The 22170-nt window shown below is 41.8% G+C and overlaps 1 protein-coding gene across 1 annotated transcript in view; it reads left to right on the plus strand.

The window, feature by feature from the left end:
- cpamd8 (C3 and PZP like alpha-2-macroglobulin domain containing 8) overlaps positions 1 to 22170 on the plus strand; it is a 41482-nt gene that overhangs the window by 5093 nt on the left and 14219 nt on the right. Inside the window, exons 6-31 of the mRNA XM_019279542.2 lie at positions 321 to 338; positions 786 to 840; positions 1013 to 1126; positions 1362 to 1446; positions 1612 to 1720; positions 1993 to 2220; positions 2366 to 2536; positions 2626 to 2754; positions 2859 to 3057; positions 3567 to 3733; positions 4890 to 5039; positions 5263 to 5424; positions 5537 to 5679; positions 6404 to 6466; positions 7396 to 7627; positions 9364 to 9517; positions 10965 to 11095; positions 11237 to 11288; positions 11442 to 11740; positions 12658 to 12735; positions 12816 to 12972; positions 13166 to 13342; positions 15122 to 15203; positions 18882 to 19038; positions 19507 to 19581; positions 21924 to 22089. Of these exons, the coding sequence (XP_019135087.2) occupies positions 321 to 338; positions 786 to 840; positions 1013 to 1126; positions 1362 to 1446; positions 1612 to 1720; positions 1993 to 2220; positions 2366 to 2536; positions 2626 to 2754; positions 2859 to 3057; positions 3567 to 3733; positions 4890 to 5039; positions 5263 to 5424; positions 5537 to 5679; positions 6404 to 6466; positions 7396 to 7627; positions 9364 to 9517; positions 10965 to 11095; positions 11237 to 11288; positions 11442 to 11740; positions 12658 to 12735; positions 12816 to 12972; positions 13166 to 13342; positions 15122 to 15203; positions 18882 to 19038; positions 19507 to 19581; positions 21924 to 22089 (3553 nt within the window). The remainder of the gene's footprint in view (positions 1 to 320; positions 339 to 785; positions 841 to 1012; positions 1127 to 1361; positions 1447 to 1611; positions 1721 to 1992; positions 2221 to 2365; positions 2537 to 2625; positions 2755 to 2858; positions 3058 to 3566; positions 3734 to 4889; positions 5040 to 5262; positions 5425 to 5536; positions 5680 to 6403; positions 6467 to 7395; positions 7628 to 9363; positions 9518 to 10964; positions 11096 to 11236; positions 11289 to 11441; positions 11741 to 12657; positions 12736 to 12815; positions 12973 to 13165; positions 13343 to 15121; positions 15204 to 18881; positions 19039 to 19506; positions 19582 to 21923; positions 22090 to 22170) is intronic.

Genomic DNA, 22170 nt, shown 5'->3' on the forward strand with positions numbered 1-22170 from the left:
TAAGAGGAGAAACCTAGTCTAAGAGAAATGTACAGTTACCTATTTACAGAAGCCAAGCTAGAGTCATTTCTCTTGGAATGTCAGCAATGGCTCCAAATATACTGTGCAACTGTGCAGACAGACAGTTTATTGATGTTTGTAGCTATAAAGGTCTGCTGCTGGTAAAGGGCAATACTCACTTTCACAGATGGATGATTGTTGGATAAGGAAGGAGTGGGGAGAAGCGTTGGGAGGAGATCCTCTCTAGGTTTTACAGTTTGTATCTGATTCGTAATGTCTTGTACTTGTCTCTCTTTGTTTTTTTCCTCAATTTCTTGCAGATTGAGGCGTATGTTTTGGTGAGTGGAGGCTGGCGGGACCACCCAGGGGACAGTGGCAATTTTAGTTCCCAGCCCGGTCGGAGATTATAGAGCAGAAGTCAGAGCAGCTCACCTAGATAACAGGGTGCTCTGTGGAACAGTACAAGGATAAACAACATGAAAGGAACCTTCTCTTCTCTTCTCTTCTCTTCTCTTCTCTTCTCTTCTCTTCTCTGCCCTTAACAAACTGCTACTTCATAAGAAGTTCAGAGAAGCCCATGCATTCTATGTATCACCTTAGAAAAAGTTTAAATATTTCGACAGTGGTGTGAGACAGGAGCCAGGTCTCTGGGTCAAGTTCAGTTTAAGGACCTGATTCAACATTTACAATATATGACATTTACACTGTGTAATGATAATGTGTTAACGTACAGTAGTTCAACAACTCTTTGCACTGCTTTCTAAACTTCTAATTTCATTTCTCAGGATCCAAGAGGATCCAGGATGGTCCAGTGGAAAGGTCTAAAATCTATTTGCTGTGGTGAGCCGCATTTCTAGGACTTTTTTAGAATTATTTTGAACATGCACTGTCATTCTAGGCCTATTCATTTATTAAGTAGTTTATCAGGAGTGTGTATTGTGGTACATGTATGGATAATCACTATCAAACATACAAGTATTGAAGGTGTTAACTAAATTTCTCTGTCTTATAGGCATTGTGAACATGAGTTTCCCTCTGTCGGACCAGCCCGTGTTCGGAGAGTGGTTTATCTTTGTGGAGGTGCAGGGCCACACCTATAACAAGTCATTTGAAGTGCAGAAATATGGTGAGGCCCTGCGCATAAAAGAGAGTTGTACACAGTTGTTAATGGCTTATGAAGAGGACTTTGTTTTATATTATTTTACATTTAAGGATCTTTAAATTTCCCTGTAGTTCTTCCTTGTGTTTTCATTTCTAGTAGTGATTTATTGATTTTCAGTGTTTAGTTTAGTGCTTTCTATATATTATATTATATATTATATATATGTAGCTGAAGTAATATCCTGTCCCTTCCCTCGCAGTGATGCCCAAGTTTGAGTTGGTGATCGATCCACCACACTACATTCGTGATTTGAACTCATGCGAGCAAGCTACTGTCAGGGCCAGGTAAGTGTTTCAAAATTCAGCATAACTAGAGTCCCCTTCCTTTTTTAAAACTTTTGTTTGTCTAGACTGCTCTGTTTTATTACGTCCAATGTGTTAATTGTTTCTTGATTCACCGACTGTGGCTGCTGTGTAGATGTAGAGGTCTGACATGTCAGTGTTGTACAGGTATACCTTTGGGAAACCAGTGGTAGGAAAGCTGACAGTGAATATGACAGTGAATGGAGTGGGCTACTACCGCCATGAGATGGGCCATCCTGTGATTAAAACCATGGAGGTCAGTTTATTTTTTCCATGATTCTGCATCTTAATGCTCCTGTTTATGACTTTATTGTGAATTTTATATGAATTCGAGGCTGGTATTGAAATAAAATTGTTGATTGTGTTTGTCTGAACTGTTAGTTGGGGCTGAATTTTGCCATCCCTTCAAAATACTATTATTATCATACATACATTGTACATAATTATTATTATGAGCGTTCTGAGCCACGGCACTAGAATTATGTTCCACGCGTTCACAGTACCAGATCATTCCTCTGCTCTTCTCAGATCAAAGGCTCTGCAAACTTCAGCCTGTGTGTCAAGGACATGATGCCCGTGGATGTAGCTGATCACTTCAGGGGCTCTGTAAGCATTTGGGCATCAGTTTCCAGCATAGATGGAAACAGACAAACCACATTTGATGATTCAACACCCGTCCATAAGCAGCTCATCGACATCAAGTACTCCAAGGACACACGCAAACAGTTCAAGCCTGGTCTGCCTTACAAAGGGAAGGTGAGACAGCGAAATTTAGCTTTTGGCACTATATGCTGCTACAAAACCAGATTTAATAATTGTAAAGAAATAGATTCGCTTATTTTGGTTTATTTTTACATTGTTCTCTGTGTTTTTTTACTCTGCGTTAACCCTCTCCCTGTAGATTGAGGTGACCTACCCTGACGGGAGCCCAGCTGATGGGGTGAGGGTACGTGTCAAGGCAGAGCTGACCCCCAAAGATAATGTCTACACCAGCGAACTGATCTCCAAGGACGGCCAGGCCACCTTTGAGATCCCCTCTATCCCCACTGCTGCCCAGTATGTCTGGTTAGAGGTCAGTGGCAGTACTTCCAGTAGTATGAAGATCATTTTAGACAAATCTTATGAAAACTTAAGAGTGTTTTATTTTTTTGTTTGCAACAGACCAAAGTGACATCCATTGATGGCAAGACAGTAGGAGACCAGTACCTGCCAAGCTACTTGTCTATCAGTAGCTGGTACTCTCCCAGCAGGTGTCACATCCAGATTCAGAGTCCCAGCGCCCCGCTCATGGTAAGTGCTGCCGTTATCTGTGGTCTAAAATGGTCCCGACCTTTGGGTTCATACCTCGTTTTGGACCTTTTTACATGATAATGTATTTTCATCTTTTCTTGTAGGTTGGCCAAGAAGCAGAAGTTGCTCTAAAATCCACCTGTCCCTGTAACTTCACCCTACACTACGAAGTGACATCCAGGGGGAACATCATCCTATCAGGCCAACAATCAGCCAACCTGACGGCCTCGCACCGAGGGAAGAGGGCTACAGTCACATTTGACAAGAACATTCACACCACCCACTTGCCTCCCTCTGCCTCTGGTAAGTATATTTTTATTTTCAGGATTACAAAACTATTCAAAAAACCCTTGTTCTTCAGTCCTTTTAGGACATCTGTTATATTTGTTTTATTCCCCACACCATGTGCCAGAACAGCAGTCTCAAACATACGACCCGCAGGCCAAAACAGGCCTGCCAAAGAGTCCAATCGGGCCAACTGGATAACTTTGCAAAGTGTGAAATTTGCAGAGAAGTCATTATTTCCACTTCTTTAATAAAATGCACTGCTATAGATTTGTTTACTGGACCAAGAAAAGAGTATAATACTGGATTGTTGTTCAGTTCCAGAATACACGTGAATAAACTTGTGTATTTTTCTAGATGCACATGCAAAGATAGTAAACTGACAGGCCTCTGTTTCCTGTGCGTCTCCAGTCTGTTTGTTTAAATGAACACAATACAGCTTATCATAGATGTTTTTCAACGACAGATCACCGGATAGTCTTCATGAAAGCTGTATCAACCCCATTTGCCATGACTTGTTGTTGCAGGCTCATCCTCCCAGGCTGAGATGGACAGCTGTGTGTCATATCTACGTTTTCCAATTAGCCACAGCATGGCACCCCTCAGCCGCCTGCTTGTTTACTATGTGAGGGAAAACGGTGAAGGCGTCACGGACAGCCTGCAAATCCCTATTCAGCCCGACTTTGAGAGCCAGGTTTGCACTAATATATTATTTATGTCAGCATTATTCACTACAGCACAGGGAAAACAGAATACACATAAATTCTATTGCCATACATTGAACTAATGACAACTCGAGATACGTTTCTCGTGCAAACATTGATGTTTGATATAAAACAGTTATTATAAAAATAGCTTTGTTATGTAACGAATAACAACCTGGAAAAAAAGCAGTGCAGTCTGTGTATACATTTTGGAGCTGAGCCCAAGTATCCATGTACCAGCTCTGTCCAGTGTAATGTCTGTAAACAAACAGCTGTGTTGGCCTGGGAGAGCTCCCCAGTTCCTGCCTGCATTAGGTGGAGTTAACTCCCTGAAGTATTTACAGCTCCCTGGTATGCCATTACAACACTCTGTATGTGTGTGTGTGTGTGTGTGTGCGTTGGAGGAGGGGGTTGTGAGGGCATGATTAGACAGAGGCCATGCAGGCCGCAGGCAGATGAGTGGGGTCGTGACAGGAGAGGATGACAGGTTCAGGAGTGGTGAAAGGAGGGCAGCGGAACCGATTAATGGGGCTAATTTGTGACTGCGTGCTGCTGAAAAATAGTTTTGATGTGTGAAAGTTTATGGCCGACTCTCACCATCCCTCCTTCTTTCAAAGCCTGTAGTTTTCCACTCTGTCCTTATGTTTCCCACCACATCTCACTATCTTAACACTGCAGGGTTGATGTTCTTCTGCTTTATGTGACACAAACACTGCTACTGTCGGACAACACTGCCAACTAGTGCTGAAACAGTTTGTCAGCTCACTTATTAATAGATCAACAGGAGATTAATTTCAATTTTCAATTAACAGCTATTTTAGTAATTGATTTATTGTTTATGTTATTGAACACAAATAAATGCCAATCGGCAGTTCAAGCTTTTCATATGTCAGGATGTATTTCTTTGTATTGATAGACAAAACATGCACTTGCAATTTTCACAATTTGCTTTATAATTCTCCAAGATTTGATGATTAATCTGTTAATCTAAAAACAGATTAATCAAAAAATCAAATAATGATCTGTTGCATCTCTGCTGTCAGTTATAGACTGAGGTTTAATGCACATTATTGTGGTCTAAAGAACTTGTTGCATATGTTTTATGGTTTACTTGTCACCTTTTGACTTGTTTTGGTTGGTTTGCAGGTGTCTGTTTCTCTGTCAGCTAATGAGTCCATACCAGGGGACCCAGTGACTCTGCGCGTCCGAGGAGAAAAGGGCTCCTGTGTGTGCGTGGCCACTGTGGATAAGAGCCTTTATCTGTTAAAGCCTGACTTCCAGCTCAGTCCAGACAAGGTCGAGTTTACGGTTCAATTATTGGGCATTCATTCATGGATTGGGCATTCAAGTGATGTTGTTTCATTTCACAATGAAATATATGTTAGAATATACTGAAATATAGATCTTAGAGCAGTGAATCTAAAAGTAAGTGTTACAGCTTTTGACCTTACTAATGGATTAAATTCATGTATACCTCAGAGCTGCATTGTGCTCACGTGAATGTGTTTCCTCTGTTCAGGTGTTTAAAGAGCTGGCAGACTTTGACATCTCCGACGCTTTCGGCATTCCCAAAGATGACGGACACTTGTGGTGGCCTGGGCTGTCATCAAAGAGACGCAGGCGGTCCTCTGTGTTCCCGTGGCACTGGGACATCACCAAGGATGCCCGCTTTGCTTTCACAGTGAGAACACACACATAGTTAAAAAGCCCACAGCGATGCAACCGAAATAATCAAAAAAACCTGTAATCTTAGTGCGTGTGTATGTTTTCATTTCTCTGTATGTTTAACTCAGGAAACAGGGCTCGTCGTGATGACAGATATGGTGAGTTTAAACCATCGGCAGAGTGGAAGCATGTACACAGATGAAGCCGTTCCTGCCTTCCAGCCACACACCTCCACCTTAGTGGCTGCCATGCACTCTCGACCTACGACCAGGTAAAGGATCAACTATTGAGAAGTCAGCGGTGACTGTCTCTTGACTATCTACTGACCACTCTGAATGCTGAGATACCTCAAAAAGTCTAAATCTAAAAGTTAATATAACACATTCACAAATATGAATGTACAACAAAGTTAGCTATGTGTCACTTAAGAGTGAGCTGGCTGAGATTTTGTGTCTTGCTCAAGGAAATTCAGTTGCTGTTGTAAAAATGAAATTAAAACTATGACTGTTTTCTGTTATGATTAACATTTATGTGTTAGGGTGACCATTTAACCATTTAGTGTCTTTGAATGTATCATGTTTTAAATGACCTTATTACTTATTCCACCATTGATACTGTGACTCGATCATATGTAGTCACATTTCTGAAAACAGGTTATTTGGGAGCCATGAGAGAGCAATGGCTACTTATTATCTTCTAGCAATACACATCTCAGTATTTGTTGTGCCTGGGTCGAACAAGGTCTCCAAAATGAGTAATAGATGAGCAGAGAAAAACATGACAAAAGAAATTAGTTTTGTTAGTTTGTCCATATTTTAGGTCTGCATTCCTTAATGCCACGAATACTTCTCATTCTACTGATGAACATTAAACACATGACGTGACTTAGAGGATGTCAGCATGGAATTCAGAATAATACATTTTCCAATTATGGTATTGTTTTATTGTGAGCAGCTGAAGCCTTTTATTGATGTCAGCTTGTGTTTTGGTTGCAGAGCAGAGAAGCGTAGGCGTACATTTTTCCCAGAGACTTGGGTGTGGCACTGCCTCAACGTCAGGTATTTAAATATTTGTTTAAATATTTCACTTCTGCTGTGTGTGTGTGGGTGGGTGTGTGTGGGTATGTGTGTGTGATACATGCCTATGGTTAGATATATTAGGTGCACCAGATTGTCTGTACTTAGATGGGATTTAGTCACAATCTGAAGCATTTAGGGGAGCAGAGAAATGGTGAGAAGAAGAGAAGAGAGGAGCAAAACTCTGAGGAAAATGTGAGGATGAAACAGGGAGAGAACCATTCATAGAGTACAGGAGGGGATAAGAGTCAGAAGAGAAATGAATAAGAGAAAATGGGAAGTCAGGATGAGAAAGGGAGATGGTAGTGAGAGGAGAGGAAAGGTGTGAGTCCATAAGACGGATGTTCCATCACTCCAGCAGCGTCTAGCATTTCCCCCCTTTGGGTGTGAATGTGCCTCATTTAAATTGGGCGATCTTGGAACGGATTGTCACTTTCTCAACAGCTCCTTCCATTCATTTTCAGCCAACATAAATGAACTGCCCATAGATTTCCATATGCTTGATTCCTTTGGATGGGACTTCAGTTCTGCCTAATTTCCTGTGAAGTCCAAAGCTCTGATTTCCCTTAAAAGTCTATTAAAGTGGATTTTGGGCAACTTTGATCAAAAGGAAGGGCGTACATGCAGTTTTTCAAGTTTATTATGCCCTGTGACAGTTTGCCAAGACCAACATTAGATGTGCGTTGCCAATAATGATCTCAGCCCATTTCATTCAAAGAAACAGATCTGGTCAACACCTGACTGTCCCTCACACCTATCCATTTCAGAGTGTTTGCTGTAGTTACATCGGTGCAGGTGTCGGTGTTGACACAGGTGTTACTAACATAAATGCATAGATGCTAAAATCATTTTCCTTCACTGTGCAAATAAGTCTGTCACTCAAGTTGTATCTCAATATGTGTCACTGACAGCTCTGAAAATGGGGAGGCTGAGCTGCGACTGGATGTGCCAGATTCGATCACCACATGGGTGACAGAAGCTGTTGGCCTGTCAGAAGAAAAGGGGCTAGGCTTAGCAAAGAGAGTGGAGCTCCGTACCTTCAAGCCTTTCTTTGTTGACTTCACGTTGCCCTACAGCTTAATCAGAGGGGAGCAGACCAAAGTTCCTCTCACTGTCTACAACTACCTGCCAACCTGCTCTGAGGTAAGATGATGAATGGGAGGAAACAGGTGTCTTCTCGCAGCATGTGTGCAATAAGTCTCATCAGCAGTCACCTTCACAAAGTACAAACTTCACACTCTTCGTCTTAAGCATATTTCAAAAGAGGCCAAGAGTGCAGCTTCTTTACAGGGATACAGCTTAAATGCTGTGCATGTGGATTCTAGATTACTGTTTGCCATTTTCTAATGGATAGTTTAAATCAATGCAAAGGTTTCCGCAGCATCTGCAGGGATGACAGAGCCAGATCACACCATATATGATGTTAGGGGAATACTCCAGTAGCTCTGACAGTGATGGCTAACCATAGTCCACAAGCAGCCTGTTCATTACACCAATAGTCAGGTAATGCTCATTCATTTTTCGACGTCCCAGATTGGCTGCGATGTATTTCCATTTCAAAATGAATGCGTGTTGTGACAACTGGTAACTGTGAGTCATCATGACATTAGCTCGGCATTTTTGTATGTATGGTCAAACAAAATGCACAATAATAAAGTTTTATGATAAATCTTAAGGCACCTTTGCCACGTCCTCAATCATCCCCGATGGGATTTGGGTGGCAGAATACGCTTTCCGGCACTATGTATTATCAAGCGTTGTTCTTTTTTCATGGGAAATGCTGAAAAATGTGATAATAAAATACCTCTGGGCTGTATTGTCAGTACAGATGTGAGACAGGTATTAAATTGCATTATGTGTGGTAAAAGGTCTTAAAGTCAGTTTAACTTTGGTAAGAATGAAGTGAATAATCTGCATACACAAAACTGATTATTCAAAATTGTCAAAAGTTAATTCTTTTATATAACCCAAATTTACAAACTCTTCTCAGAGGGCTTTACAATCTGAACAATATTGCTCATTGTCTGCCCTCAGTTTTAGTCACAGTGTCAGTGTTTGAAGTGAAGACTGAGGTTCACAGAGAAGACACAAAGCATCCTCCAGGTGCTGGAAACCAACCTAAAAACACATGATGTGCTTCACAGGTGAAGGGCTAAAATATACAAACCACCACAGTGGTTCTTAAAGTTATTTTTATTCTGCTTTAAGAAGAACCGGCGTGATGTCAAAACAATGTGATAAAAGCTTGTTATGGAATAACTGCAGGTAGGTAGGCCCAGAGTTACTGGGGGATTGGAAATAGTGACAAAAGGAAGCACAGGTTTGTAATGTGGAGATATGAGATTAGCCCAGAAATATGTTTTAGTGCTCACTTTGGCTAGCCCTCTAAGCCCTGTCTTGGCCTTAAATGGGTCCATCCTGCGCTCCACACTGATGACATCATGATGTTTGCAGATGAGCCTGTTAAATAGCCTGTGCGTGTGCTGCCCTGATGTCATGTTAGGTGAATATGCAAACCAGCGTAGCTCTTTCTTTGATGTCCACCCCAGCAACATGTGATTTCTATATTTTCTGCTCAGTTATTTACGACTCGTGGCGTGTGGATAAAGAACAGTTAAAAGATCCCTCTGCATTACTGAGCCCTCTGTGAAAATTGGACGATGAGTGGAACTTAATCCTTCAGGGAGCTTGAGAAGCATGAGTCAGTCAGCATGGAAAATTCACAATGTGATTTAAAAATTCTCCCTCGCTTTCAGAGCTTTGAGGAGAACACGCTATATGAGGGAGGGGCGTGCCGGCAGAAATGATGTCATTGTGGCCTGTCAGAGGAGATCAGTTGCCTCCTGATTTGTCCCCTCCTCTCTCCTCTCCTCTCACAGGTTCATGTGAAAGTCTCAGTTCCGAAAGGCATCAAGTTTGTTGGCCACCCTGGAAAGCACCATCTCACCAGGAAGAAGTGTGTTGCTCCTGGAGAGGCTACACCTACATCCATTGTATTGTCTTTCACTGAACTGGGGTCAGCAAACATCACAGGTACTGTGTATTAAGTGTAAACACTTTTATATTTAATAATATCTTGTTCCAAAAAATATTATTATAGGGCAAATTCAGGTAAGATGGCCAGATTACCATTTGCAACTCCAGACATGAATTTTCACAGTTGAACATACGATACAACAACTCAACAAAAATATAAATAACTGAATAAATAAAACACTTTTGTTTTGGCTCACATAACGTTGCCCTTCTGTTTTTCAAAATAAAAGTGGCCTTTTATTGTGACCAGTTCACCTGTGCAATAGTCATTCTGTTTAATCAGCATCTTGATATTATACACCAGGTGTGGTCAGGAGGAAGGATTATTTTGAAGTGCTCACACAAATAGATTTCAACAACTTTGTGAACAATTTGTGTTTTGTTTAGATTTTTGTTGAGTTTATATGAAATGAATAGTTGTACTAATAGAAAAATAATCACACAAGGAACAAGTAATGTTATAATACTACAACTATTTAATATCAACCATTTTTATGTCCCACAATCCCAGTTCCATGATCAGAAAGGAGGCAGACTCAGCCTTTGTTTTGAAGGTTTGCTTCAGAGGTTTAATGCTCATGTAAACAATACAGATCAGCTTGTGCTAGATCAGGGAAATGCTCTTATTTGAATTCTCAAGTGGCAAAAAAAAATAGCAGCCTTTCACCAGCGCCCTCAACAGTGTGATGCCTTACAAAAAGGCAAGCCTTTGACTTAAGGGAGAGCTCTGAGCTCTGCCAAGGAGCTGAGCTGTGTGTGTGATCTGGTCACCCACCCAGAGTTACAAACAGTCCCCTCCAGAGCGCATGTGAGAACAAAGCAGGCCGGCAGTGGGGGAGCAACCAGAGCTGTGCTGTGACACTCAGTGGCATGTTGATGAGTTTGCAGGTCACTGGCGGTCAATAGGCCCCCCATGGCCCCACTCCTAGTCCCCTGGCCCCTTGTGTTTCCCTCTCAGTACACACACACAAAGAAACGCCACTGGCACAGGGCCACATTTCCAATGTAGTCCTGAGCAAGAGAACTGGTCCTCTTACAGACATGTTTGTCCTGTGTAACCTATGTTGATGTCCACAACTGACATTAGAGATATGGCCTTGCCAGGTAACAGTGATTATTGTGTTCTCAAACACTTTTTGATGTTTTCCCAAAGCCCTTGACAATTTGTAACATTACTATGATGTATGTATGCAGGATCAATAGGATGAGCCTCAATGTCTAGATTGGGCTCAGGCATTTTGTTTAATAACACATAGTTCATATAAATGTGGGCAATAACTCATGAATATGTTTCCTTTGAGTGGGTAAAACCAGTAACGCTTGTGGTTTTGGAGAGCAATGCCACTTTCACATGTTCTTCAGCTTCTTTAGGGACCTTGGGGCTGGCTTGGGTTGACATAATTGAAAGAAGGAAAGCTGATTCTTTTCTCTGTTGCCACGATAGCCCGTGCTATTGCCTACAGTGAACCAAGCTGCTGTTCAGATGGACTCCAGATGGGCAAAACGAGTAACGATGTGGATGAAAGAAGGACCCCGATTGGCCTGGACTATGTTCGCAGGACTGTCCAGGTGGAGGTAAGAGAGCTGATATTGATCACTTGATAGAGAAGACTTGCTTTATTGTATTGTTTCAACATTAGGTTAGAATTTAAATGAGACTTGTTGGTTTATTTTTTAATATATTCTGTGGAACTATTTCTGTCACTCTCCTTGTAGCCGGAAGGCCTTCCCAGAGAATACACATACAGTGTCTTCTTCTGTCCCAATGGTCAGTGTGTATATTTTCCTGACATCATATAATTTCTAATAATTCTTTAATTTAAATTCCTTTTGTATGGTCTTATATTGATTTATGCGTAATGTTTGTACTAGTCGATTTCACAAAAAAATTCCTGTGTGTATCTAATACTTCCACTCTTAGAGAGAATCCACATTTCCACACCCAACAAATATGAGTATCAGTACGTGAAAAAGCCGGCCAGGATGAACCAGTTCCATGTGTCAGTGAAGACACACAACGATGCCCATTTTGCCCTGTCTGCCAGCCCCCATGACAGCGCAGAGATGCTGGAGATTGTACTTGGAGGTAGACAAAACACTCGCTCCTGGATCTCCATAGGCAAGATGGGTGATCCCCTGGTCAGTGCCTCCACACCAGGCATCCTCTCCTGGGATGAGTTCCGCAGTTTCTGGATCAGTTGGAAGGGAGGCGTGGTACAGGTAAGGACTATGAAGGGATTGTAGAAGAAAACATGTAAATGCATTGTATATAAAAGTTTAATCTCTGGTACTGAGGCTTCAGTGTGCCAGTGGATAGATGAATATATGTGTTGGTTTAGTGTTATAGGTAGGCAACAATTCAACTGTTAAGTGGGTAAACAGATGAGCCCATAAAATGGTGAAATATCCTGCTCTGACAAGTGCAACAGATTTGTGATCAGGTCAGAAGTGGATGCTCCTGACACAAAGAGAAGAGAGTGAAAAAGACTCCATGGGGTCTGTGTGTTAGGAGGACTGGCGCCACTTTTACTGGCGTGCCTTCCTGTAAGGTCACGCTTAACGGGCTGATGTCACAGAGGACACTCACTGATCCATGGCCTGGTGCTCGCATGGCACTCTCTGGCTGGCACACTGCACCCCATCCCCATCATTAGCCTCGCACCATTCATCAAAGGCGGCAGTTAAAAAGACTGCATATTACAGCCCAATAGGATTCTTTTATTTTCTTGGGGGGTGACAATGGCATTTTGGGTTGGATGAGCTTCGGTGTTCAGCCTTGCATGGTCTTTGGTTTAATGTGATTACACAGTGAAACTCTAGTACCAGAGAGGAAATGTGCCCAACATGGGTCTGTTTGTATGTTTGTGTTTGTGATCGAGTGTGGGAGGTGAGTGAGTGAATCACACTGGCATCACCGACACTTGGCAGAAAGACATTGTTAGTGCTCAGTATGAGGGAGCACCAGCTGCTTTTCTAAAGTGGGTTCACTGATTTGTAATGTTTTCTTATTGACTCCTATCTATTTGTGTTCTAATTCCCGGAACAGTTGTAGTATGACCAAAGAACACAAACAAATATGACAGATGATATCTGTATTCCCCCAGAAGTGTTCAGCCTGTCTGCATTATTCTTTCCAGGTTGGCCATGGTTTACATCCATCCAATGAATCTGTGATCCTTCAATGGACAGTGGGCAACGGGCAATTTGCTGGACAGGTTTGACTCTTTTATGGCATACGAGCTGCAGTCATTTATCTTTATACATCATTTAAATAGTAATTTGTTTGTTTACCCAGGTGCGTCACATAGGCTTCTCGACAGGTTGGGGCTCAGTTGGTGAGTTTAAGATCTGGAGGAAGGAAGATTCTGATGAGAACCACAATGAGGCCTTCACTCTGGGGGTCCCACACAACATGGTGCCTGGATCTGAGAGGGCTACTGCATTTATGATTGGTAAATCTTTTTAAGTTTGGGTGCATACACATATTACTGTGTGAAAGAAACTTGTGTTCAACTATTATTTCCATTCTACTTTTATATTACCCTTCAAGCTTTAGCTCAGCTTAGTAAAACCTACATTTGAATGAAACTAAAATACGTTTTGCAATGTGAGTAAATATTGTCTGAATGTGTGCACGTGCATCAGGCGATGTGATGGGGCCAACTCTTAATAACCTGGACAAGCTGTTGCGGCTGCCCTTTGGATGCGGGGAGCAGAACATGATCCATTTTGCCCCCAACGTCTTTGTTCTCAAATACCTGCAGAAGACCAGGCAGCTCAGCCCTGAGGTTGAAAATGAGGCAACTGACTACCTACTGCAAGGTAAAAAAACCCCAAAACAAAACAAAACAGTGGATTAAAGATGACCTCCTTGCTAAGCTTTAAAAATCCTCTTTTGACTTTCGATATAATTCTGACTCGACTCAACTCAAATTCAAGTTTGACTATGTGAAAGTGTCCGCCCTTCTCCAAACTGTTTCCAATGACTTCCCAGATGGTTCTATGTAACAAACTATCTGACAGAGTCAGATTTATGTAGAATACCAAGAGCTCTTAATTCTTACAAGCTGTTATCTTTGACTACTTACTTTGGACAAAGAAGAGTCGGTGATCCAATAGTAGACACTGAGATGAAGGGTTGCCTTTGGTACCACAGATTCCACCTGTCTGGACTAATGGTCAGATAACTGATGACATGTTTACCAAAAGATGTGCAGCATTCCCAAAATCCTTCAATTACCAAGCAGCTGTCTAAACAGAGGAAACAAAAGCGTCAATTAAGCTCTCAAAGTGTGCTATGAATTTTAAAAAGTCAAATCCCTAATGGCTGACCATGAGCGGTGACTTAATGCTGAGCGGAAGGAATGTTTTTTAATTGTTGGCAAGTTGTACGTTGTTGTTGGGTTTTCTGGAAACTATTGGAGTGAAGTTTACCTTGGATAAAGGTTTTTGTTTGTGGAACTGTGGATTTCTTGACAGAGGAGCTTTGGCCTGGCTGGCACTTAATATTTTGGATCATGTATTGGAACATGAAGCTGGAGTTACCCAGACCAATCTTTCCTCCACTTCCTCTCACAAAGACTCACTACCCTTAAGTCACTTGACTTTTGCTATACCAGGAACAGGCGTTCCTGCAGATGGATGTCCTATAAAAGAGTTGTGCACAAGCCTTGGACAGGTCAGAGTTCAAGAGTTATTCTCACCATCCTGGCACTGGAAATGATATTGAAGCTGACAGAACTGGCTCTAAGAGGAATTGTTGCAATGTGAATGGAGCGTTGGGATCCCAGAATAGTTCAAAGTTTAGACTCTTGCCTAAGCACCACATACCTTATGAAATCATGAAGATTTAGCATTATTAAAAGTATGAAATCTAGCTGCTGGGCTGTATAAAGTACAGGAACAAACCTACTATAATTTCCATGTTAACCAAATTTTACAAAATAAGTAGCTTGTCAATCACCCATTTTGCATGGAGCTCCTGGACACCTTTGCACAGTTACTCTATTATAATTGCACAGTTGCAGTGGCCAGTGAAAAGTGTGTTGTCATGTGTGCAAGAACTACAAGGGCATGTCCAAGCACACTTGGTATTTTCATACATATATGCAGGTGTAGCTCGCCCCGAACAAAAAAAGTTCACCATGCCTCATGTAATTTGCATGCAGCTCATTGCACCCCTCTGTGTGCACTGCACACTGCATGAAAATACCAAATAAATGTCATTTCAGGGTCAGGAAAACACCCCATGTTGAAGTGATACTTTTGCCAGTCTTTGCACCACCTGTAAAATATAGCCCAGAGTTCAGTCTCACTTTGTTGCTTCTCGTTTCCTGCCTTAACTTCAAAGATCGTGAGATGAAAAAGAACCCATACTTAACACCCTGACACTTTTCTAGAACATTAAATACAATTTACTTTCAAATCTGTTACCGCCTGCATTTATCCCGAGGATCCTATGGAATGCTTTTCTGAGCAGTGGAAGTGTTTTTTTTTCTGGACAGAGATAATATTCAGTTTGACTTACAGACTTGACAGGCTCTGTACAACCTGAAAAAGTGTGTAAATCATTTTGGTGGGCTATTCTTTATTCTTATCCAGGCTACCAGAGACAACTGACCTACAAACGGCAGGATGGATCCTACAGTGCCTTCGGAGAAAGGGATTCCTCTGGCAGTATGTGGTAAGTCATAGTAGATGTAGCTGTTAAAGTTTACACAACTCATACCAGCCAAACTGTGCTTAGCTGCAGCCACATTCTTCAGCTCAAACTGGGACATTGCTGGCCAAAGCAACGAAGATTTTATCAGCATCTCTGCGCTCAAATTAATCTATTCCTGTTGATGTGTTTAACTCACCACTGAGTGTTTATTTCATGTTTACACTCCCTGGGGGCAGGGAGGCAGACAGAACCATCTCATGGTATTTATAAAACTGAAATCGATGCTCTCAATGGGGAGCTCCACTGCTTGCATTTTGAGGGGGCACGCACAATGTGCATACCTCTGGTTGATTTATGAGCCGAGGTGGGTATTATGATATTTAATAGAGCTAACACTGTGAAACAGCAGGTTACATAAACGACAGAGAATCATAAACAAACTGCATAATTGGATCCCTGAGGTAGGCAAAGCTGTCAAGATTTATTTGCAGTTAATCAGGGCTCATATCCGTGGCACTGAGTGGACCCATGCTGCTTTGGCCCCACAGACGAGCTCTTAATGCCACTATTGGAGACAGTGTTATAAGTTGTCTGGAGCCACCTCACCAAATGGCTTTTTTAACATGGCCTAGAAAATAGAAGTGGAGCATGCCTCTTAATGACTCACTACCTGGGTGTAATTGGTAACATTAAACTGCTATGGAAACCTTGAACTCTTCCCGTGATGACTGTGAGAGGATATGAGGATGTAACAAGCAGCGGTTTGGCGTTTTACTTGGCGCCCTGGGCAACAAGTGTGGGTTGTGGGCACAACTTAGATGTTGAACCTTCAGTAAACCTGCATCAGACACTTAATGAATCCATCAACAACATGTTTGCATCCAAAACAAGCCCGGCTTTTGTTTTTACTTCCAGAGTTCACGAATAGAGCAGTGCATTTACTGCCTGCTTAAAAGCACCCGTAATGCAGTGTTAATGTATTCCAGCTTGTAAAATGTATCTGAGTGGAAATTGACAGGATCTAATGAAAAGATTGAACATAATGACAAGGGCTGGCAGGAATGGTTTGGTGTGCAGCACTGGCTTTCTCTGTTGCCAAGGCTGTTAACACTGCACAGAGTGGGCTGAAAGTTCACTGACTTAATGTAATCTAAAGCAGCGGAGACACTGACAGGGAATGATAAGGGTGATAGAGTATGTTTTTAACCCCTGGCTCCTTTTCATGTTGAGTTGAATGAAAACTACCTGCTACTTTGCAAATACAACAACACAGATTTAAGAGAACATTGTTGGGTGTGAGTTTGTGCATACATGTGTCGTTTTTTTCAGGCAACATTATTTGCCTAACCACTTAGCCCTTTTAACTACTGTGAACTGTTAACCTAATCGTTTCTAATCTCCCCTTTGATTTGATTTTCTTTCTACTGTTGTTATCAGGAAGTCTCATGAGGTTTTTGCACATACACACACAAAACATCCCTCAAGTCTCCGACAAACCCAGTAAAAAAAAAAAAAGACAGTTTATCTAAAGGAAGCGCTCAAGTTTCCACATGTTCTTTCATTTTAGCCAACTGAGAAAGGTCAATTTGAAACTAATAAATAGCTTTTAACAAACTTGTCAAAAGTGTGCTCCCTCCTTATATAATTATTTTTAAGAGCGGGGCAGTTCTCTTTTTTTTTTCATTTTCTCTGACAGTCTCAGTCCTGGGCTCTACATGTTGAGGCTGGCATGGCATTTGTGTCTGCCCAAAGACTGATCTGACAGTGTTAGCAGGGTTGGGGGGCTGAATACCTGAGATTGAAAGAACTGATATCTGCTGCTGTATTAACCTAATAGCTATTTGCAGTCCTGTGCCAAACTGGCAAGCTGAGGTTTTTCATTCTTTTGCTATAGCTTGGCTATGGGCCCACTGAAGTAGTGTGTGTTTGTACAAATAAAGCCATCAAAACCACCAAATATTAAGTCATGCAGTCTTGTCATGAAGCTATCGTTTACAGACAGCCTGCAAAAGTAATCCTTAGAATTGAAAATCTATCCACAAAATGGTGATAGAGAAATGATCAGCCACAGCCAGACATTTGCTAACATTTTACTCGTGTCTTGATTTAATTTCCCTGTTGCAATAGTAGCAGCAGTAGCACCTAATCCATCATTTCAGCTTCAGCAGCCTCATGGCTGCTACCCATAACCCGAATCCCTCATTAGTAATATGTTGGCGTAATCAAGTTTAATCTAAGTTTAAATGATAGACCTCTGGATGCTTTCCAGAACAACACACCAGCAACATCTCAATAGTAAAAACACTTGTGGTGTGGAGTGAGGAACGCGTTCTCCAAGTCCAACTCATAACATTCCCGCTTTAAGCTTGTCAACCGAGGCTTTATCATAAAACACACCCATGTATTGTCTTTTAAAAAAAAAAATCCTTCAGATCTACTCTTTGAAGCATGGAGATGGATAAGGGTAGCTCAGAGAAGGGATTTGGAAGTGGGAAGTCAGAAAACGGGAGAAAGAATAAGAGGCGGGGGGAGAATCCAGAGAGGGTGACCCCAGCCAAGGACCAAGTGGTGGAAGTGAGCCTGTCTAGTGCTTCCTTCCTTCCCCAAACTAAATCATATTTACACTTTTCAGCACCTTTCCCTGGGGCCTGACATTTAAAGCCAGTGACACGTTATTACTTAACATTATAAAAATTCCAACAGGCTTGCGCCTTCATCCCTAGTTTTGTCTCCGGGGAGGAATAACATCCAGGTTCCAGCCAGGGAAGATTTAATGTTTTGCTTTATGAGAGCAAGGTTCTTTTTTTCCTACTCATCTCCCCTGGTGCTCTTTCTTGGATTGTGCTCTCACTTACGAGCTGTGTTGAGAAACTAGAGCACGACCTGTTTGTTTATTTCTTCATTTCCATCTTGTATTTCTTTCTTTTTATGGTAAGCAGCGTGCCTCATCCTATAAGTCAGTTGTGGTCAGGGGGTACTGTAATGGAATGTCATGCTGTCACCGAGGAGATGTTGGCCAAGGACTGCAGCTTTCGACCACTACCGGGAGGTCTGTTGTTTATGGATGAGTGTGTGTTTATTAGCTCAGCCGTGTCCCCCAGGGCTGACCTTGGCCTTTTTTTCGTGGTTCCCCTGGTCCTTCTCCGCCATGGCCCACTGAAGTCATGGCTCATAAACTTTCAGTTGCACTACCAGGCCAGCCAGATTCACAACCTCCGTCCCTGAGATCCGTGTTTGTATAAATCGAGGAATGCTTTTGGGGAGTCTCCAACATACATGCAGAAAGACACATGAGTGGTCTGTGTGAGATTTCACATTCTCAATGGCACAGCTGCCGCATCCTGTAGCGATGATCAAACTCTGCCGCACCCATCTGCTCCCCTCCTCACTTCCTTTCTTTTTTCCATTTCCTCAGATCCGTCTATACATACCAGTCCTTTCTCTTGCTATCTTTGACAAAAACATCCCTCCATCTACATTCTTCTCTATCAGCCCCCCTCCCCCTCTGTTGACAGATTGAAAGAGTGTGACTGCTTGGAAAATTTCTCACTCTGTTGGTGATTGCCGTCAAACTCTTGATAGTTAAGTATTTTTTTGGGATTTGCCAGCACATGTTTTAAAGGATCTTAGATATCTCTCCTCTCTTATCTCTCACCCCCTCACCCCCACACCCACCACCTCCATCTCTTCTCCCTGTAGGTTGACAGCATTTGTGCTGAAGTCCTTTGCTCAGTCTCGGGGTTTCATCTTCATTGACCCTGAGGAGCTTCGTGCAGCCAAGTCCTGGCTCATCAAACATCAGCGCGATGATGGCTCCTTCCCAGCCATGGGACGCATCCTCAACAAAGACTTGCAGGTAGGCTTGTGTCTTTGTGGATGGATGTTGGGTAGGGGTTAAGGTTGAAAGCAGGAACAAACATGAGGACCCAATTACATGTCATGAAGGAGCAATGGAAATGAAAGGAAGGGTTTAATAATTATGTTTTCAGTGTGTTTATGTGTCAGCTGAAAGCTAATTTTGTACTGTCAGACCTCCAACCAACCAACCAAGCTTAAGAAGAAATTCACAGCCAAATGTTCCTGGGCAAAAAAGTCAAAAATATTTACACTGGAGAAAAACTGAAGCCTGAGGTGTTGTTTACTAAGATACCTTTTCTTGAGGCCTTTTCAAACTCTGCCAACCCCATAGCTGCCCCAGAATTTTTCATGATTTAATGACATGAATGTTTGGATGAAATATTCTTCAGACTTTGGCGAGTTTTACGAGACAGAGGTCTCTATGATGTGAAATTAACTGAGAGGTAATGTGTGCTTCTATCCACAGGGAGGGATCCATGGGAAGATCTCACTTACGGCTTATGTGGTAGCCGCTCTCTTGGAGACGGGGATAACCACAGAGGTAAGCAGTCCAACAAAATAGCATCACCACTGAGTGTTGAGCTAAACAGCTTTTAATGAGACGGTACTTTAACAAGCCCAGTAAAGAAAACAAGTTCAAATGTTCCACTTTGTCTGATCTGTCACCTACAGCAGATGTAGCGGTGTATAAATTGAATCATGATGTCAGTGAGTTAAAAGAAACAAGTCATTTAATCATTATGAGCAGCACGTAGCACACTACCTGCCCCACATGAACCACCTATTCCTGTAGCCCATCCTACCAGCCTGCTGTGAATTTAAGTACAGATCGTGTGTAGACGTATCTCTGCATTCCTGATAGTTGTGAAGATGGACTTGCTGGCAGTCTGCCTAGTCATATTTGTTATGCCCCAGTGCTGCTAATCTAACATTTAATCACGTTTTGGACTACATCAAAAGATTTAGTCTGACATGCAGAGACAATTAAGCTCTATGAAAGACACCTCGGTTGCATTCCTCCCTATCTCCTTTCTGCTTTTTTCCATGTTGCTGTACTTTTTCTCTCAGTTTTTATACTTGGCTTTGTCACAAATAGCCATCCCCAATAATTCAACATCAACACCATATCTGCTTTTCAATCACTAACCGCGTGTTAAAAGCAAGAGTTACAACACAATCAGTATGAAATTTCCCTCTGGCAATATGACAGCTTCTAAACCTCTGATTGTTTTTGTCTTTGCTCTCCATTTGTCTACATAGTTGACTCTTTATTTAGCATTTCCTCTCCCTTCTCCTCTCCATCCATCTGCCCCCCCACCCTTCCTCTGCTATCTATCCCAAAAGGCTTCTTCTAAGAGTCTGTCCTTTTACAACTGATAAAAACTGAAAAGGTATCCTTCACATCAAAGCAGAACCTTCAACCCCCTCCAATTTCACTTAATTAAAAGATGACTGCTGCAATTACAGTGAGTGGCTCTAGAGGCCTATCATCTCAGGGATGAGAGGGAAGGTCACATCTGCATGAGATGAAAGTCAACCCTCAGCTTTTTAATGGCCAAAATGAATGTTTATTCAATAACTGCAACTGAGCAGAGGAGACAGTTGTGAGTTTGGAAAGGGCAGCCTCTAAACTGTTGAACAGTGATGATGATGGTGACGATGATGATGATGATGTGTGTGTGTGTATGTGTGTGTGTGTGTGTGTGTGTGTGTGTGTGTATGTGTGTAGAAGGTATGTCAAAGGTCATGTTATGTAAGAGGCATATCTGCTGGTCCCAGTGTGAATATTAGGTTGCTGCACCAGAGAATACAGAATAGAAAAACATGAAAAGTCAGTACTGTAGAAAAATTAACATACACTGTATTGTCTTATGTACTTGTACAAATAAATTTATAATCTTGGCAGAAAATTAATGTACTTTTCCATTTGTTTTTCCAATTTATAGTTATAGATAACAGTAAAAAAAACACTTTAAAGTCTGTGTAAAGGCAATTCTGAGATTTCTTTCAAAATACATTAGAAATGTTGAAAAATAGTTTAGAGATGATATATTACTGAAATGTGGAGTTTGAGGTTAAAACTGTTTTTCACCAGTTTTCAGTCCAGGATTTTTTGGGTGGTCCTAAAGGGTGGCTTGATGGCACACTGAGGCCACCCTGAGCAAACCCCTGCACCCCTAGAGATTAATTCATCTCTATCAGAGTGTTTCATCTGACACGTTTCAGTCGCTTGGCTGCTTCAATGCGTGGGCGTAGATTCAGTGCATTCAGCAGCTCACAATTTTCAGTTTGCAGGATGGCTCCCATCAACATCACACACAAAAATCCTAAATATATATAAACTATACTATACTACTACTATAAACTATACATACATAAATTATACACTGTTGCCCATAAAGTTGGAATAAAATATTTTTACCTTCTCATTAATATGATTGTGACATGTGATTTATTCTTGATAGTTAGAGTGTGTCTTCTCAAAACTTTATTGATCAATCTCTTCCAAACATATCACAGTGAAAACTAAAACACAATTAATCGGATGTGTATAAATAAGAATAAAAAGAAAAAATGTGTCTGAAAACAAAATGATCCCAACTTTATGGGCAACAGTGTAAGTACTTGTATATTTTGGCACCTCCATAACAAAGCAAACTGTAGGCAAGGTAAATATTGAATGGTTAAAGTTAGTCAAAAATGGGGGGGAAAGGCGAATTTGCAGATGTTTATAATATACATAAATGTGTCCAGGAATATGCCACCCATTAGACCAAATTCAGAACATTTAAACAAAAAATACAAAAAGCCTGTCTCCGCCATGTCTTGTAAACTGTTAATCATTACCATAATCACAATTCATTTGTGTCCTGTCTCCTTCAGGAAGAGAAGGTGGCAGTGGCCAAAGCCAAAAATTTCCTGGAGAGCAACACATACTCTGCCGATGACCCTTACACCACGGCCCTGTCTGCATACGCCTTGGCTCTGCTACGAAGCCCTTACGCACCACTGGCCCTGCGCCGCCTCAACCACATGGCCATCACACAAGGTACTGCCACACTCATCACTGTGAGCAACACAGTCAGCAAGTCACTGGAGGTTCATTCATTCAGAACTTCCTGGACAACAG

This window comes from Larimichthys crocea, chromosome XVII, assembly GCF_000972845.2.
Source record: "Larimichthys crocea isolate SSNF chromosome XVII, L_crocea_2.0, whole genome shotgun sequence".
In the NCBI taxonomy this organism is placed as follows: domain Eukaryota; kingdom Metazoa; phylum Chordata; class Actinopteri; family Sciaenidae; genus Larimichthys; species Larimichthys crocea.